Here is a 17332-nt window from a genome sequence, read left to right on the forward strand (position 1 = left end):
TATCGAACTCCAGAAACATTTAAAAAAAATGGATGCCAAGGCAACTATTTATGTTTCTAATGAGCAGAAACTATTCAAGACACTCTATCTACTGACGAAAATATAACTGGCGCCTGCCTGGTTTTTGACGTTCATTTTCAGATGTCTTGAGTTCAATTTACCAACGCAAAGTAAAACAACCAAACAACAGAGTTGTTATTACCTCAAAATTTGTATATGTAACTGTCAAATGATTTAAGGGAAAAGTAAAATCATGAAATAGGATCCGTAGACACACAAGCCAAATTTTCAAGTAAATTCAACATTTATCTGAAAGGAAAATGAGCATTTACAGAACAGGGTGATGACATGCCCATTTCGTGAACACATGGCATGCAAACTCATAGGGAGTTACTCCCTCGGTTCCAAATTGTAGGTCGTTTGATTTTTTTACCCCAAGTCTGACCACTTATCTTATTTAAAAATTCGTGCAAAACATCACTTCTTTTGTTGTGGGTTGCTTTATCAATACAAGATCTTCAAGAATGAATTAAATATGGCAATGCTTACACAAATTTTTTGAATAAAACGAGTGATCAAACTTAGGGTCAAAAAATTAAACGAACTATAATTTAGAATGGAGGTAGTACATGCAGGAGGATAAAAAAATCGTAGCCACCTACTTGTATGAATATATGATGAATAACTCACTTGCAACCTACAAACACCTGTATGATAATATTTTTTCCCCTTCAAACATCAACTATGAAAGAGTAAAGTGCATGGCCGGTCCTCAAATTTGTCTCGTTGTGTCACTTAGATCCCCATACTCTCAGGATGCATATCTAGCTCCCTAAACTTAGAATCGTGTATCATTTAGGTCCCTATACTCTTAGAATACAGATCTAGCCCCTTAAACTTGGCTCCAGGTGTCGTCTAGGTATTGTCATCTCAATTAAATTGATAAAAACTAAACTGCACATAGATATAATTTACTAGTAAAATAAAATAAATTTCAGCTCAACGTGTGTGAAGAATAATGATGTGGTGAACTGAGAAAGAATGATGATCTTTTACTTTGAAGGTAATACCTCAAATTACTAGGTGGGCATTACATGCATACTATGTTATTCTTGGAGGACTGTTCAAGTAACTTGTCGCACTCAATAAACTAAAACTAAAATCTGGGGCTTGTAAGATAAATTATTGAACAATATGGGTAAAAGATGACGGAGCAATAAAACAAGACTGAAAATGTGCGAATGAAAGTAATGACCCTGCATTTCAACACTTTAGTGACCTATATGATAGTCGAAGTCAAGTTTAGAGAGTAAGATCTGCATTTTGATAGTATAAGGACCGAAATGATACCCGAGCCTAAATTTAGGGAGCTAGATATGCATTTTGAGAATACGGAGACCTAAATGACCCATCAAGATAAGTTTCAGGACCGGCAATGCACTTTACTCGCTATGAAATATGATGATTAACTCGTCACATGTTTCTGTACTTCTTGCATATAACAAAGCCATAGAAAGTTAGAAAGAACATATCAGGTACAAACCAACCTCTTCGTGCAAACCGTGCAAACTTCAATCTGGGCTACAAGAATAATTCCACGAGAAACTTCCATGGCTGGCGGACATAGCTGGCAAACAGGAGCTTCTTGCAGGTCAGATTGCCGGTGATTTAGGGCACGAGAGGTCTTGGAATTTGAGGGAAAAGAAAGAGAATGACGAGAGGGTTCCGTTTTACCTCTTACTTGCGCCGGTGATGCACCCTTGAGGCCGGAATCCATGCGGGAAGAAGTGGCGGCGGGCGCAGTCCATGGCGGACAGGCCAACGGCGACGACGACGGCCATAGAAACTAAACCCTAAATCCTAACATAGGAAACAACCAAAAGAATGGATTGGATCTATGACGCAAAGGAGGGATGACGCGGGCAAGAAGACGACGTGACAAAAAAGAGTCACGAGGGAGGGCGATGGGGAGCAACGGAGGCGTGCGTATTTTTACGCACAAGGGAATCCAATTTCCCAATTGTTAGAAGATGTGGAATTAGGATGTGGAACTACTAGAGAGTGATATTTTGACTCTTTTCAAAAAATAAAAATGGAGAAGAGAAATAGAATATTTTAGGAGATGCTCTAATTTGTTAAACTATCATAAGTTTAAGTCCCGGTTTCTAAAAACTATTTTTTTCTTACAACAAAAGAATCACAGCCGTTGAGCGGCACGGTCCGAGGGGGCGTCTATTCATCGCCTTCTGCGATTGGAAGACGTCCAATCGCAGCAGCGAGCGCCGCCCCCGGCTCTGGCGGCCTCCGCCCTCCACCGCTGCCACGCTAACCGAGGTCGCATCCCCGCCCTCCTTCGACGCCACGCCCCCGCCCGAGACCTGGCCCGACCGCCGGCGCTCCGCTCCGCCGCGCCGCCTCGCCGTCCGCCCACACACCACCGCCCACCGCCGGTCGATTCCTCCCCCGCCCACCTTCTCTTCTAAGTCCGGTGGCTATGGTGCCTTCACCGCTGCCGCCGCCACCCCAGCAACCCCAGATCTAAAGGACACCGCCGCCCTCCACCATCCCGACCGCCGGCGACCTCCCCGGCGGCCGCTCCCCCACCAACCACCCTCGCCGGCCACCCCCTCCCCCTCTCCCGTCCCCTAGCTCGCCAGCAGGCGCTCCCCTCTCCTCTGGCTGGAGGTGGAAGATTTACGAGAGGGCTTCTTGGATTGCTTGACACGGGGTAGCGCGCGATTAACAGCTTTGCCGCGGTCCGACGCGGATCGTGCACCACCTCGCCTCGTGCCCCCGCACCCGAAGCAGACCCGTCGCAGCAAGACGGAACACCGAGCCCAACACAAATACAGAGCAGTAAGACAACCTGGAAACCGGGCACCGAGGAGGAGCGAACAGGCGAACGACGAAACCGAGCCCACGCCACCGCACGCGCTGAGCGCAGGCGCGTCCCACCACCACCTCCTCCTCGCCCGATCCGCCCGCCCCGCCGCTCGCCGCACCCCGATGTCGGCCGCCGACCCATCCGCGGCGCCGCCCGCGGCCGCCGCCGACCCGGACGGCCCCGACGCCGTCCGCCTCACCTGGAACGCCTGGCCGCGCTCCAAGGTCGAGGCCAGCCGCTGCGTTGTGCCGCTCGCCGCCACCGTCTCGCCCGCCCGCGTCCCGGACCCCTCCGCCGCGTCCCCGCCGCCGCTCCCCTACCCCCCGCTCCGCTGCAAGCCGCCCTGCTCGGCACTCCTCAACCCCTTCGCGCGCGTCGACTTCGCCGCCAAGATCTGGATCTGCCCGCTCTGCTTCTCCCGGAACCACTTCCCTCCGCACTACGCCGCCATCTCCGAGTCCAACGTCCCCGCCGAGCTCTTCCCGCAGTGCTCCACCGTCGAGTACATCGTCGGTGGCGCCCCTGGCGCTCCCGGGGCCGCCGGCGCCCCTCCGCCGCCCGTATTCCTCTTCGTCATCGACACATGCGTCATTGAGGAGGAGCTGGAGTACGTCAAGATGGCCATGCGGAAGGCCGTCGCGCTCCTACCCGAGCACGCGCTCGTCGGCCTCGTTACCTTCGGCACGCAGGTGCACCTGCACGAGCTTGGATTCTCTGATCTCAGCAAGATCTACGTCTTCCGGGGTACCAAGGAGATCTCCAAGGAGCAAATTTTGGATCAGCTGGGGCTGGCTGGTGCCGGCCGTCCGGGCTTCCCCAAGATGCCGCAGCAGCCAGGTGGGCCACAGGTGAACGGGATGCATCCGGCAGCAACGGCCGGGGTGAATAGGTTCCTGCTCCCGATGTCGGAGTGCGAGTGCACACTCAGCACGGTGAGGGATTTGGGTTTTGATCCCGTCAGATTTGTGGATTTTACTCAGAAGCCATTGCAGTGACCTGATCTAGGTTCCTCGTCACTTGCAGTTGTTGGACGAGTTGCAGCCCGATCAATGGCCAGTGGAGGCTGGGAACCGTGCAATCCGGTGCACGGGTGTTGCCCTGAGCGTGGCCGCTGGGTTGCTTGGTGCTTGCATGCCTGGGACAGGTGCTAGGATCATTGCATTGCTCGGTGGGCCATGTACTGAAGGCCCTGGAATGGTAAAGATACCTGTTTTATTTATGATCTGAACGTATTTTGTGACACGAATGTGATACAATTTGGTGACCTCTGAATCGTCAAGTTTGGCCTGTTGCAATTGTGTTAAAATTGGAAAATTTTAATGGTTTATGGTGTGTCAGAAGAATGGTTGTGAAGTGCATTTTGTGTAGATTATGTAGGCAAAGTGGCAACTCCTGTTAAACCCCAGCTTTTTCTGAGTATATATTGTATATTTTTGTATTGATGCTGTTAATCAGCAGCCTCTTATATTTGCAGAACTTCTCATCTGCTTACACCTGCTGTTTGTTCATAGCATATTTCTTCTCTACTCTCGTGTTAAAGCTGCCTTGAAATCTTTTTAATACTGTATTTGATAATGCAGATTGTTTCCAAGGATTTGTCGGAGCCAGTTAGATCGCATAAGGATCTTGACAAGGATGCGGCTCCTCACTTCCAGAAAGCTGTCAAATTTTATGATGGTCTTGCCAAACAGTTGGTCAGTCAAGGCCATGTTTTAGATGTTTTTGCATCTGCTCTTGATCAGGTTTGTATAGTTTAGCAATTTATGCTTTCGTTTGCATCAAGGTCGTTTTTTACCAACTTTAGTTTTAATTATGTTGACTTATTGTTTGTTTTGCTGAAAATGATGTCATTTGGTTCTCACCATCTAAGTACAAACTGTCATCATTTCCCCCTCTTTAATCATGTTTAGTGCCTAAATGGCTGACAAGAAACCTCTTAAAAACTATGTTTTTGCTTATATACCTAATGTTTGCTGCATTGCCTCTAACAAAGTAATAAGGGATCATTGATGAACAAAATATCCTGAATTTTGTATCTAGTTCATGAATAAAAACTGAAACCTTGTATTTGTAATACTGCGAATCTTTAGTTATATACTTATATTTGATCGATTTTGGGAATCGGGAAAAGTCGGCAGGATATACTGGAGGTAAATCGAAGTGTTTTGGTGACTAGACATTGTTTGATTAACTGATTTTGATGAGTCTATGCTATTTGTACAGATTTGTCATTTGGCTTCTTACCTACACCTGATTCTCTTGCCATTCTCTGTTAGACAAGTCGCTTGAACTTATGCTTATCTGTTAATCTCTCATGTTTGGAACATCAACAGGTTGGACTAGCTGAGATGAAGGTTGCTATTGAGAGAACAGGTGGCCTTGTTGTCTTATCTGAAAGTTTTGGGCACTCCGTATTCAAGGATTCTTTCAAACGCATTTTTGAGGGAGGTGAACAGTCTCTAAGTCTTTCATTCAAGTAAGTTCTCTTTTTGTCCCATATGTTCTTTATACTTTTTATTACATATTCTTCTAAAGTTAGCATGTGTGGATAGATGTGGATAGTTATTGATCTCTTACTTTTCTCCTCTATAACGATGCAATATATTTAGGAGTGAAAATGTTCTGAGATAAGGCAAATCATCATTAGAATAAGACCAGCAGTGAGATTTCTAGCCAACTTGTTAATAGTGGGAATTTCTGTTGCTGTGTGGTTGGCTTTAATAACCAAAGATCAAATCATTGGGTTCGTTGTTCCCAGCGTAGCTAAACAGCTGCTCTGCTACCACTCTACAGACCTAATAAATCACTAGAAGGTAGAAGCCAAGAACCAGTAGGAAGCTGCTCCTCAACATCCCCGCACACAAAGAAAATAGGCAGGAAGTCACACAAACAGGAAATTATTTCAGTAGTCTCATATGCTTTGCACTTTTACTACTTTATATACATACCTGAACTTCTCCTTTGCCATTTGTAGCTTCATTGTAATAACTACTAAAATGCACTAATTCATGGCTTGTCTTGTTTACAGCGGAACAATTGAAATAAACTGTTCAAAAGACATTAAGGTCCAAGGTATTATTGGACCATGTACATCTTTGGAGAAGGTACACCTATTTATATTATGCTCAGCGTCCCAATCTGTATATTGGAGGTACAAGTATTAAGAATATTTGCACATTCTTTCACAGAAAGGAGCTTTGTGTGCTGACACAGTTGTCGGTCAAGGAAATACAACGGCATGGAAAATGTGTGGTCTCGATAGGAATACTTCATTGACTGTGTTTTTTGATGTCTCACCTAGTGAGCGATCGAGCCAACCAGGACATCAAAATCCGCATTTGTATATACAATTTGTAACAAGGTATTTTGTCATTTTATGTTACCTTGGTGTTGGAATGGCTGAATGTACTGATTACGTTGATTCTTTTATAGTTACCAACACCCAGAAGGCCAAATGAGGATAAGAGTTACTACCATATGCAGGAAATGGGTGGATGGCTCCACTAATACTGAGGTTAGATTTAAAAGCTGTTACCTGCTTTCACACACACTGTTCTAAGCATTATTTTAATAATACCAATCTTTACTCATTTCAAGTGTGAAGGTGCGGGAGAATGTGTTTTTATGCTCATGCTAGGTAGCTAATGCACTAGTATTAGGCGATCATGTTAATCTTCTGATTTAATATACAGGACATCGCTCACTTTTCTTCCTTTGATACAAACAAATTTGTACCTGTTTATTCTTATGAAGAATATCGTTTCAAAAGAATTTTACGCTCACTTTTCTTCCTTGGATGTATATGCCAATAAATGCCAAATGCCAGCGTTGTATATATGATGACCCCTTTTGAACACAGGAATTAGTCGAAGGTTTTGACCAGGAAACTGCAGCTGTTGTGTTGGCAAGATATATCTCTTTGAAAATGGAAATGGAGGTAATTTTTTTGTGCCATCATGACTCTAGCTATAATTGTTCTTGTCATTTAGGTTGGCTATACTAACTTCAGTCACTTTGGTGACATTGGTTTACCATACAGCCTCAGCACATAATGCTGTCAAAAAAACATTGTTGCTAATATTTTCTTCTGTCACCTAATAATTGTGCTGACTAGTTGCCATGTTTCCCTACATTCTTAATTTTATTCAAGTACATGTGAATGTGTTTCTACGAGTTTGAGATTGTAGTTCTGTCTATGAACAATTTGAACATTGGCTGCATTGTTGGAAAATCTTTTCTCCAAAAGATAAACACAAGCCACCTTAGCAGGATCTTTGTGGTCTGCAGACACTGACATGAAAACTCCGCTCCACTCCACACCAATACCTATTTTATTTCTTCTGACATAAAAACTCCGCTCCACTCCACACCAATACCTATTTTATTTCTTCAGTGCTCAGCATACTGAATATGTTATGCAATAATATCTGTGAATTTGCATCTCAATTGGAATACATTAAGAGAAACCTTATTTTAACATTTAGGTGTATATTGTCAAATCATTGCTGCATTACTTTGTTCACTTGGTAGCTTTTAGAAAATTGATTGCAACAGTTTTCAATGGATTAATGCTTATGGCCTCTGAACTCAGACTATTTCTGTTTATCAAAAATTCTTGGACCATGTCTGACAACAAGTCCCATGCAGTAAGTTTTGGAGGAATTCCCAACTAGAGTTACTATTTTCAGTTTGAACTATAATTAAATGTAAATGTTTGATGCCCCCTGGTATGTTCTCCCATTGTGCACTGGGAAAACTGATTTACTAATAGCTGACTGATTGCCACTGGGGACTCTGTTAAGACATTCCAAATTTGTATAGTCGAATTTCTAATTGATTTTTTTGCTCTTCATGTTGATTAATTGAATCTTCTGTTTGAAAATTGAGATGTATCATTATCCTTCCATTCTAATATTTGCAGGAAGAGTTCGATGCAACACGGTGGCTTGATAGATCTCTGATACGGCTTTGTTCACGATTTGGGGATTATCGAAAGGATGACCCTACTTCATTTAGCTTGCATTCAAATTTCTCATTGTTCCCTCAATTTATGTTTAATCTCCGGCGTTCACAATTTGTCCAGGTGATGTCGTACACACCAATTTTTGCTCCTCTCTGCTGTGATCCATGTGTTGTGTTATTAATTGTCATTTTGTATGCTGCAGGTTTTCAATAATAGTCCAGATGAGACAGCTTATTTCCGGATGTTACTCAACCGTGAAACTGTCACCAACTCCGTTGCAATGATCCAGCCTTCATTAATATCATTTTCTTTTGATTCACCTCCTTCGCCAGTATTCCTTGATGTGGCATCAATAGCAGCAGACCGGATACTGCTTCTTGATGCATACTTTAGTGTTGTCATCTTCCATGGCATGACAATTGCTCAGTGGCGAAACATGGGCTACCAGAACCAACCTGAGCATGAGGTAACATGGGTTGTCTTTCACAATTAGATTTGCTAGGCACCTGGTTTTGAGGCTTCAAGAGCCATGTTGGTTCATATTCTTTAGAGAGCACCTGTCCTAGAAATTTGTATGTACAACCTATAGGTCTGCTGGTTTTGCTAGTCATACAAATGGCTTTGCTGACTAGTGGATATGCTCCTTCCATAAGCATTACACATTGTGGTCATAATATTGGATTTATATTCTTCTGTGGGAGCTGATGTGTGCCTTCTAACATTATGTAGCAGTTATTATTTTTTATGATCCTCACTGTTACCATTTTCAGCAATTTGCACAACTATTACAAGCACCCCATGAGGAGGCGCAGATGATAATAAAAGGCCGATTTCCAGTTCCAAGACTAGTTGTATGCGACCAACATGGCTCGCAGGTTTGTTATCTCTACATATTTCATAGTTCATTCTCGTTTGTTGGACTGACATCTTCATATCGCGAGTTGCATAAATCCTTTGAAAATTCATAGTGTTTCATCTTTGTTGCTACCTTTTTCTTGAATATGGAGAACTGCAAATCATTGCATTAAGAGGAAAGGGGCCAAATAGCCTTACACATGCATTAAGAGAGGAAAGATGCCAGAATAGCCTTACACGTGTGTGGGTGCGTTGTAAGGCTAGTTTGGCCTCTTTCCTCTCTTAGTGCAATAATATGCAGTTCTCTTGGGTATTCGAGAAAAAAGGGACTTAATTACACTTAAATAGATATCCAAGTACTGTTTCATGTAGAGAACATTGTTTCTTACTGTTTGGTGCAATAACTGTTTAACATAACATATTCATGAAGACTGCCCGGCAATTTGTTTCTCCACCCTATTTGACTCATCACATAATGTACCCCTCTTTGCAGGCAAGGTTCTTATTAGCTAAGCTGAATCCGTCGGCGACATATAACTCAGCTCACGATGTTGCCCCTGGTTCTGACATCATTTTCACTGATGATGTTAGCTTCCAGGTCTTCTGTGAGCACCTTCAAAGGCTGGCTGTTCAGTCTTGAGGACATGTATGCAAAAAATTGTACACCCTATTTGATAGTTGCTGATAATTTACAGGCTCTGTAGGTTGGAGTTGTGAGAAAATTTGCCTTGCTGTTTTTTTTGGTCATATATCCTTACATTGTGACAGTTTTCCGAGTTCAGACAATTTTTTCGGGAAATAATTAATCCTAAAAGAATGTATAAGTTGCCTCAAAAGGTCTATTGTCCATGTTGACACCCTGCATTAATTGAGGTTCTCGTTCACCTTCAATTTACAGAAATGTATGATGGTATAGGATATGTTCTTCAGTGCACTGCAATGCATTATGCACTGATTTGTGCAAATTGTGCATACAATTAAGCAGCTGGGACAGTGATCCTTGTAGCAACATTGTACTATTTTGTTCTAGATGTACGACATTCAGGACATTGACATGCTCTTCAACAAACATTGACATGTTCTATACGTGAAAGTATTTCTGCCATTCTTCAAATGCCATAAAGTTCAACCACAAGTCAATCTAACAATTTATATATAAGAACACACTCCATTTCATATCAAAATACTCTCTTTTATTAACTTTGTTCGGCTGGCTGCGGCTGGTGGCTGGTGTTGATTTATTGAGAGAGAAAAGTATTGCTGGTTGTGGTTGGTAGCTGATGCAGTTTGGTGTGAGAGAAAAATACTGCTGGCTGGTTATAGATGAATAGAGTGAATTGTTGTCAACAGTATAACCTGTAAGGAATTGATGGCTAAAGTACCATTCCTTTTTGAGCAGCGTCAATTTGTTTTATAGGACAAGACAAAATCAAACATCGAAATGGTGCGTGAATATTATTTAGCTATAATCTTCATGTAAACTTGAAGTCCTGCTTCAGCTAAACGAAAACAGGAACCTCTGACATTATATTGTTTTTGGAAATTCTTCATATTGCCTTGACCTTTCACCAAAGTAAAATAGTGTAAAATAGTTATCAAGTTTGCAGAATAGACGATGGCATCCACAGTCCACTAGTGCAGTTGTCTCAAACTTCAGGATGGACTCATCAAACTTGCCTCACCTTGAATTCAATATAAATTCACAGGGGAGATGGCAACAAGGTTCTTGCCAACGATTTTTTTTGCACATTTGAAGCACAACCCCTATTGCAATTTGCCAATACTAGTGGTTTTGCACGTGCCCAGACATGTGTTTGAAACTAATTGTATATAAACTATACATGATCATAATGTACTCAAAGATGTAAGAGTTCAACCACATGGACAGATTAAGAAATATATATTGTGTTGGTGAGCACCTAATAGTTCAACACAAATAACGCTGCAGATCCACCATAAGAACCTGTCTTAATTCATTATTGATATAGAAAATTTAAATAGGGTCTAATTGATGTAACATCACCATGCAAGACTCGGAAAATATAGCAAAATCCATTCATATTTCTCCCTCAACGTCTGTGTACACCAAAATCTTCTCCGTTAGCCCACCTGAAAACGTATGAAGATTCACAAATAAGATATTATCAGGAAATATTTATATATAGCTGCAAGACTCCATTAACATGGAAGGGTAAATACCTATATTTCTCTATTGCATTTTTTATAAGATTGTCTGCAAATGAATCCATGTGCTGGGCTAAATCATAAGACATAGCTATCAGCACGCCACTGATATATGTGTCCCTTTCACAGATGGTCCCATCATACTTCGCAGCCAGCACGTGAATTTCATGAAGAGCATCCCTTGAAAATTTCTGAAACCAACACACACCCCGGGGTATCAAATGAACTTCTGCTTTAATAGCTCGTTCGAGCTGTCCCAGATCCGCCAACATAGAAGAACTTGAGTCTATGATTTCCAAACCAAACTTATCTGATAAGAGACCAATGGTGTTGTACATAACACCGTTTGCAGCTTCAAATTCATTAGATCACATATTCCCTTGAACACAATGCGCCACTAAATTAACTATTCCTGAACTTAAAGGAGTAAGCTGCACACTACCCCTATACCCCTTATCATCATAGCTAGTGGGCTGCGCGGCTATGGCCTAGCATACCCTAGGCCAAGCCCAACAAAGCATAAGATATTATGTAAAAAAAAACTCTCTCCTTAGAGCTTCTCTAAGAATTTTTCTAAATCTCATACTCTAAATTATCATTTAGAGAGCATTCTTCATAAAAATCGCTTTGTGTATGTTTTTACTCTTAGCATCTCCAAGAGACTCTGTATATGCTTAGGAATAGAGATTTTGGTTAAAATTACCCTCCAATATATCTAAATGTAGAGCTATATTATGGATTTCTAGCTAGCCAAAGATGGAGAGCGAGAATCACTCTCTAGACTATGCACTAAGGCTGTCCACAATGGCAAGAGCAAGAGCAAATTTGCTCTTGCCTCGTTTCCCACGCCCTCTCTGTCTACAGTGCCAAACAGTACATCTACAGTGTCAAACAGTAGATTTACTCCTCCATTTCCTCCTATCGCTGTGGACGGTCTAAGATATAGAAAACCGTTGGATGGAGGGTACAAAGATATTGAAAATGAATTTTACTCAAATGACTCTCTGAATGATGATTTAGAGAGTAAATTTAGAAAGAAGGTTCATGGCTCTCAGCTTTTCTGTATCTTGTGTACACTCTAGAAGCTATTTTTGTTATTTATCTTTGGCTAGCGAGAAATGCAGAATGGAGAAGGGCTATATTTGGATAACCACTTAAAGAAGCTGTTGGAGGGTATTTTTCCATCAAAATCTCTATTCCTAACAACAAGGAAAGATATTTGTTCTCAGTTCCTCTCCAACCACATCGCCTGCACCCATCGTCTCTGCGACTTGCTATTGCTCGCGGCCACTCCTGCATTCGCTCCCCTGTTCACGGCTCCGTGTGCACTCAGTTCCCGGTGACCAGCGACGGCACTCTGCCCTTTCCCTAGCCCAGCCCAACAAGGTGTAATACTCCAGGTGTTAATGCTAAGCAATAAAAATTAAACAAGGCATCATGCATAATGACTAAGAGAAATTTAAACAAATGATGAATGTATGTGTGTATATGTGCATTAACTTGCAATTCCATATAACTTTCAAACCAATGCAATTATGCCATTGCAATGTAATAGGAACATCACTCTGGCCATGCTAAACAAATGTCTAGTTGAAGCCTAGGGGAGAAAATGAAGTTTGGCACATGAAATGACAAGTTATTCGAATCATGTTTTCAAACATTTAATTATCTCTCAAATTAAAGCTCAAATGAATGTTGGCCGGAAATGAAAGTTATGGAGTTTAACATTTGGAACAACTTTCATGTTCAGAGAAATTTGAGTTGTAACACAAAAATTTGAGAAAATGTGACTTTACAGAATAGCCCCTCACTTTCTATCAATTCTTTTTCTCTCACCCTCCTCTATTTTTCTCCTCCACGAGTAGAGCTCGATGGCCATGCGGCCGGTGATGCCTGCGTCGCGCTAGCTGCCAAGCCAATGCCCCATATCCACGCGAAACCCTCCTCCCACGTCGTGAGCTTGCCTAGCCCTTGCACGCCACGCGAAGCATGATACCTTGCCGCCACGCCGTGTCAAGCCAATCGCCGGCGGTGCCACGACAGCATGGGCGGGCACAGCAGCTCACCCAACCCCAGTTCGCGCGTCCCTGCTCCTCTGCATGTCTTGCCTCAATCGGCCATGGCCCTTCATATATATAGTTTGGGGAGGCCTGTACCCAATACAAGTTAATAATTATGTATCAAAATACAAGTGTAGGATCAAGGACACCGACTAGAGAGGGGTGAATAAGTGGTTTTTAACTAAAAGCACAAATACTAGAGAAATTTTATTAGTGACACAAGAGAGCTCCTATGTCTAGCAACACCTATCACTAGTAGGGTTTGCAACCTAGGATGACAAGAGGCAATTCAATCTCTAGGAAAGTAAATTGCTCAACATAAATTGCAAGAATTAAAATGAGGAAAGATATAACCGAGCTTGACACAAGAATTTTTTCCCCTAGTGTCGATGACTTGCCAGTCACCCCTAATCCACATTGAGGTGGATTCAAAGAATCAACTGCTCCTCTATCAAGACGCCTCTCGATCTTGATCCGGCTAGAATCAATGAACCTCTCCAAACCTCGATTCTACTAGAGTTGCTCTTTACCACTCCAGTAGGTGAGCACAAGAACCTCTCACAACCAATTTCGGGGCTCCTCCACAATCTTCTTGAAGGGCTCCATGAAATCACCTTCTCCAAGCCGTCTAGGGAGTGGCAACTCCCAAGAGTAACAAGCCCATGACACTTGCTTGAAGATTTTCTAGTGCCACAAAGCTCAAACTCGATGCAATGGACTAGGATACTCTCACACTCACAAGGATGCTTTCACACTCACAAGGATGCAATCTCTAAGAGAGAGAGAGAGAGAGAGAGAAGGAAACCAGTCAAATATGTCAAGGAAGCTTTCAAATGGGCCAAGAGCAACATCACATGGCCGGGCAAGTGATATATATAGAGCCCCCCTTAAAAACTAGCCGTTACACTTAAAACCCGTGAAAACAGAGTTTTCGCGGACAGTCCGCCTCATAACAACCGGACTGTCCGCCATTCAAAACAAACAGCTAGATATGCAATGCTTACATGTTAGAGATGACCGTTACAGCACTCGCGGACCATCCGCTGTTCAAACTCTCAGTCACTCAGAGACAACAATGTTTTTAGGCAAAACAGACTTTGAGGGGCAGACCGTTCGCACCCCCAGGGTAGACTGTCTGCGATTCACATTTTACTCACCAGCAGAAATGCTAACAATATGTCCATAACAAGATGTTAGAGGGGCGGACCGTCCGCCCCATAGGGTCAGACTGTCCGCACCTTTGTTACAGAGCCAGTGATGATGGGTACACGGAGACTCTGGGTATAATCCCAAAAATTCCGGACATGCATTCGAACATCCGAACCACAGTCATGATACTCTGGGAAAAGGTCTGGATACTCCGGACAACCCAACCTGTTTGATCACAAATTCTAAACTCGGTTTGCCATATTTCAAACGGTGTTAGCCCTCATGCATGCAACACTGAAATTTGAGCAAAATGGCACTAGAGAATGATCAAGTAAAGGCACAACGGCCCCTCTTGATAGTCTGACTATTTATCCTATTAATTCGGTCAATTTTCATCCTCTAATCACCTCATGGCCGGTAAAAGGAAAAAGCCCTATCTTTATACCTTTGCCTTGAGCGAGTCCATCTATATCATCTCCAATTCTTTTTATGGCATCAACTCATGTACACATTCACATGGACCAATCATTGTTGGTCCATAAATATTATCATTAATTACCAAAACTCGAATTAGGGGCCTAGATGCTTTCAATCTCCCCCTTTTTGGTAATTGATGACAACACTTTGAAAGGAGTGATTAAAAGGATCAAGTCAACTTTATACATAAGGCATAAGGTGGACTTGGAATTGAACTTTGGTAGAACTTACCCATTTATCTTAAAATTTTCAGAATATGATATGGATAAATTTTACCCAAGTTCGATGAGTAGAGAGAACTCCCTCTTGATATGTGCATATAAATTTGAATGAGAGCCAAGGCACATATCCTTAAATATAACATTTTGACGGAATTTCCCTACAAAGTGGACATCGAGGCATACAAGTATACAAGATAATATATAATTTAAGCTCAACATCGTTAGTACAACCTCAAAATACCACAAGAACTTAAACAACCACAAGGTTTCGAGATAAAAACAAGGCAACATAGTTCAACAAAGTTCAGAAACACATATTACAAACCAAGTTCAAGTTCAACCAACAATTTCATGCAAGGGAAAAGATAAACATGCAATTCAAGAAGTCCAACACATCGTGTTCAATATAAATCAAGCATAGTGACAACACAGCGAATAAACATCATGAGTTCCCCCTAAATCGCTCCTCCATGATCTCCAAGACTTCTCTCCCCCTTTGGCATCAATTCCCAAAAAACTTTAATCATCCATTGGCAGCAGAGGTGGTGGTGGAGGGTCAAAAGGATGATGTGCATAAAACTGGTTCCTCTTGGAGGTCCTAGTGTTGAAAAAAAATGGACACATGAAGGTCGAAGAAAAATAATATATATATTAATATAGATATGTCCTCATGTTATCCAAATAAAGGAGAGAGAGATTCATAAAAGGAGTATTTCCTTTCTCCCATCCATCTTCTACACAAGTGCACAATCTTGATCAACTTGTATGATATGTGCATGCTATCTTGGATAAGCATCACGCATGTACATTCATTCTGTTGCCGTACAACTTCAAGTGAGTCATTTGACTTTTTTCATCACTTCATCAATCTGAAGTATATATCCAACATTTCATCTATATATGTGTATCAACAGATTCCACTTGATCTTGCTCTGTATCAAGATCGATCGGTGCCGAGTTGTGGTGTTCGACTCTTTGAGGAATCCAAAACAAGAATATCAAAACCTCATAGACATCATGCAAAAGGCATGGGCACTCTTCATCAAAATACACATAGGAGTCACGTCAATATCGTGTGATCTTCATTTCAAACTTGACTTTTCGGTACGAATATATATTGCAAATCTACTGTCATTTCTTTAAACACCATGAATATTTTATAACACATCTATATATAGTGTTTGAGACAGAAGCAAGGAAACAACTTATGTGGCTACTATGTATGTGAGCACATGCACTATTTCTGCAGGGACACCAAGAGGATGACACAATAAGAATTCGATGTACGTAAAACTTTAATAACAATTTCTTGCATTTAATTCCGTACATGTATTAATTGAAAAATATTAATGTTGCATATGACAGGTTTGGAGAATGAAAGAGGATCTCATCGAACTCGAAAGAATCAGGGCAATTCAAGAAGAAATCCATGGATTCCTGCTGGATGAAGTAATAATTCCAAATGGCAAATTTTATGTGGATCATAGAATAAGCGTGGGTCGACTTGATCACAAAAGGAACGACAACGACGACCTGGAAGAGTAGTATTATTTAAATTTGTCAAAGAAACTTATGTGCATAGCTACTTGTAAATATTTTTTAATCCACTACTACAGAAAAGGTTTTTAGGGGCGGGTAAAATAACATTTGTAGGGGTAGGCGCGATACCCTCCCCTGTCTCTCGCAGCTACAAATCGATATTTCTAGGGGCGGGTAAAGGGATCGCCCCTGTAAATGCGTTTTCAAGGGCGGGTCAAGGCATCAGCCGCCCCTGGAAATAGATTTTCTGGGACGGGTAATGCTTTGACCCGCCCCCTAAAAATGCTATTTCTAGGGGCAGCTGATGCCTTGAGCCACCCCTGAAAATGTATTTTCAGGGGCGGCTTGTGGCACAACCCGCCCCTAAAAATTGGTTCCCGCCCCCTTATTTTTAAAATTTTAAAATTTGTTTCCCGCCAATTTTTACTAAATCTGTTTCCCACTTCTGGTATATAACTCATTTTCACATATCAAGCTAGTGCGCAATTGAGGATTTTCTGATCGATGATGCTTAAATATATCTAATTACAAATTCAAAATAAAATTATATAGAAGTATCATTACAGTACATGCATACATCATGAAAGTGCGCATAGAATTAATTGCATAGTTTTGTTCTATTTCTTCTGACTAATGCTACTATAACCGGCTCGGAGTTGCTGATTGTCCCATTGACGGAGTTGACAGTTCATGCTCCGGGTGAACAAAATATTCATCTATATGGACCACTTCATGCAATATGAAACGACATAAATCATCAACTACATAGAGAAGTTGTTGCTCATGGAGTTGACTTTTGTGGGTTTCCTGTTTATCCTGCAGATAAAACATCCATGAAAAAATTAAGGCAAGTATTAGATGCGAGCAATAACAATATGCCATTATGCTTCTATTCCTAGCAAATTGTAGACCCTTACACGTTGGGGATCCGTTGTGTATCTCCCGAGCTACCTCATGTGCTCGCACATGTAGTATCCATAGTACACGGAACATGCAGGTT

General features: G+C 41.9%; 1 protein-coding gene across 1 annotated transcript; it reads left to right on the top strand.

Annotated features, from left to right (window-relative positions):
* The first annotated feature begins 2820 nt into the window (after positions 1-2820).
* Positions 2821-9593, top strand: LOC120644289 (protein transport protein SEC23-like). The gene is made up of 12 exons (XM_039920887.1): positions 2821-3816; positions 3908-4081; positions 4465-4626; positions 5218-5360; positions 5913-5988; positions 6073-6245; positions 6317-6398; positions 6744-6821; positions 7806-7967; positions 8050-8313; positions 8618-8722; positions 9196-9593. The coding sequence occupies exons 1-12, from the start codon at positions 3007-3009 to the stop codon at positions 9340-9342; spliced, it is 2376 nt and encodes a 791-aa protein (XP_039776821.1). The 5' UTR covers positions 2821-3006; the 3' UTR covers positions 9343-9593.
* The last annotated feature ends 7739 nt before the right edge of the window (positions 9594-17332 follow it).

The sequence above is a fragment of the Panicum virgatum genome, chromosome 8K (genome assembly GCF_016808335.1).
Source record: "Panicum virgatum strain AP13 chromosome 8K, P.virgatum_v5, whole genome shotgun sequence".
Lineage (NCBI taxonomy): Eukaryota > Viridiplantae > Streptophyta > Magnoliopsida > Poales > Poaceae > Panicum > Panicum virgatum.

Bases quoted from the DNA above. Each gene is read 5' to 3' on its own strand.
- LOC120644289 (XM_039920887.1), top strand. From the start codon at position 3,007: ATGTCGGCCGCCGACCCATCCGCGGCGCCGCCCGCGGCCGCCGCCGAC. The intron at 6,822-7,805 runs GTAATTTTTTTG...TAATATTTGCAG, and splicing joins CTTTGAAAATGGAAATGGAG to GAAGAGTTCGATGCAACACG. The intron at 8,314-8,617 runs GTAACATGGGTT...TACCATTTTCAG, and splicing joins AGAACCAACCTGAGCATGAG to CAATTTGCACAACTATTACA.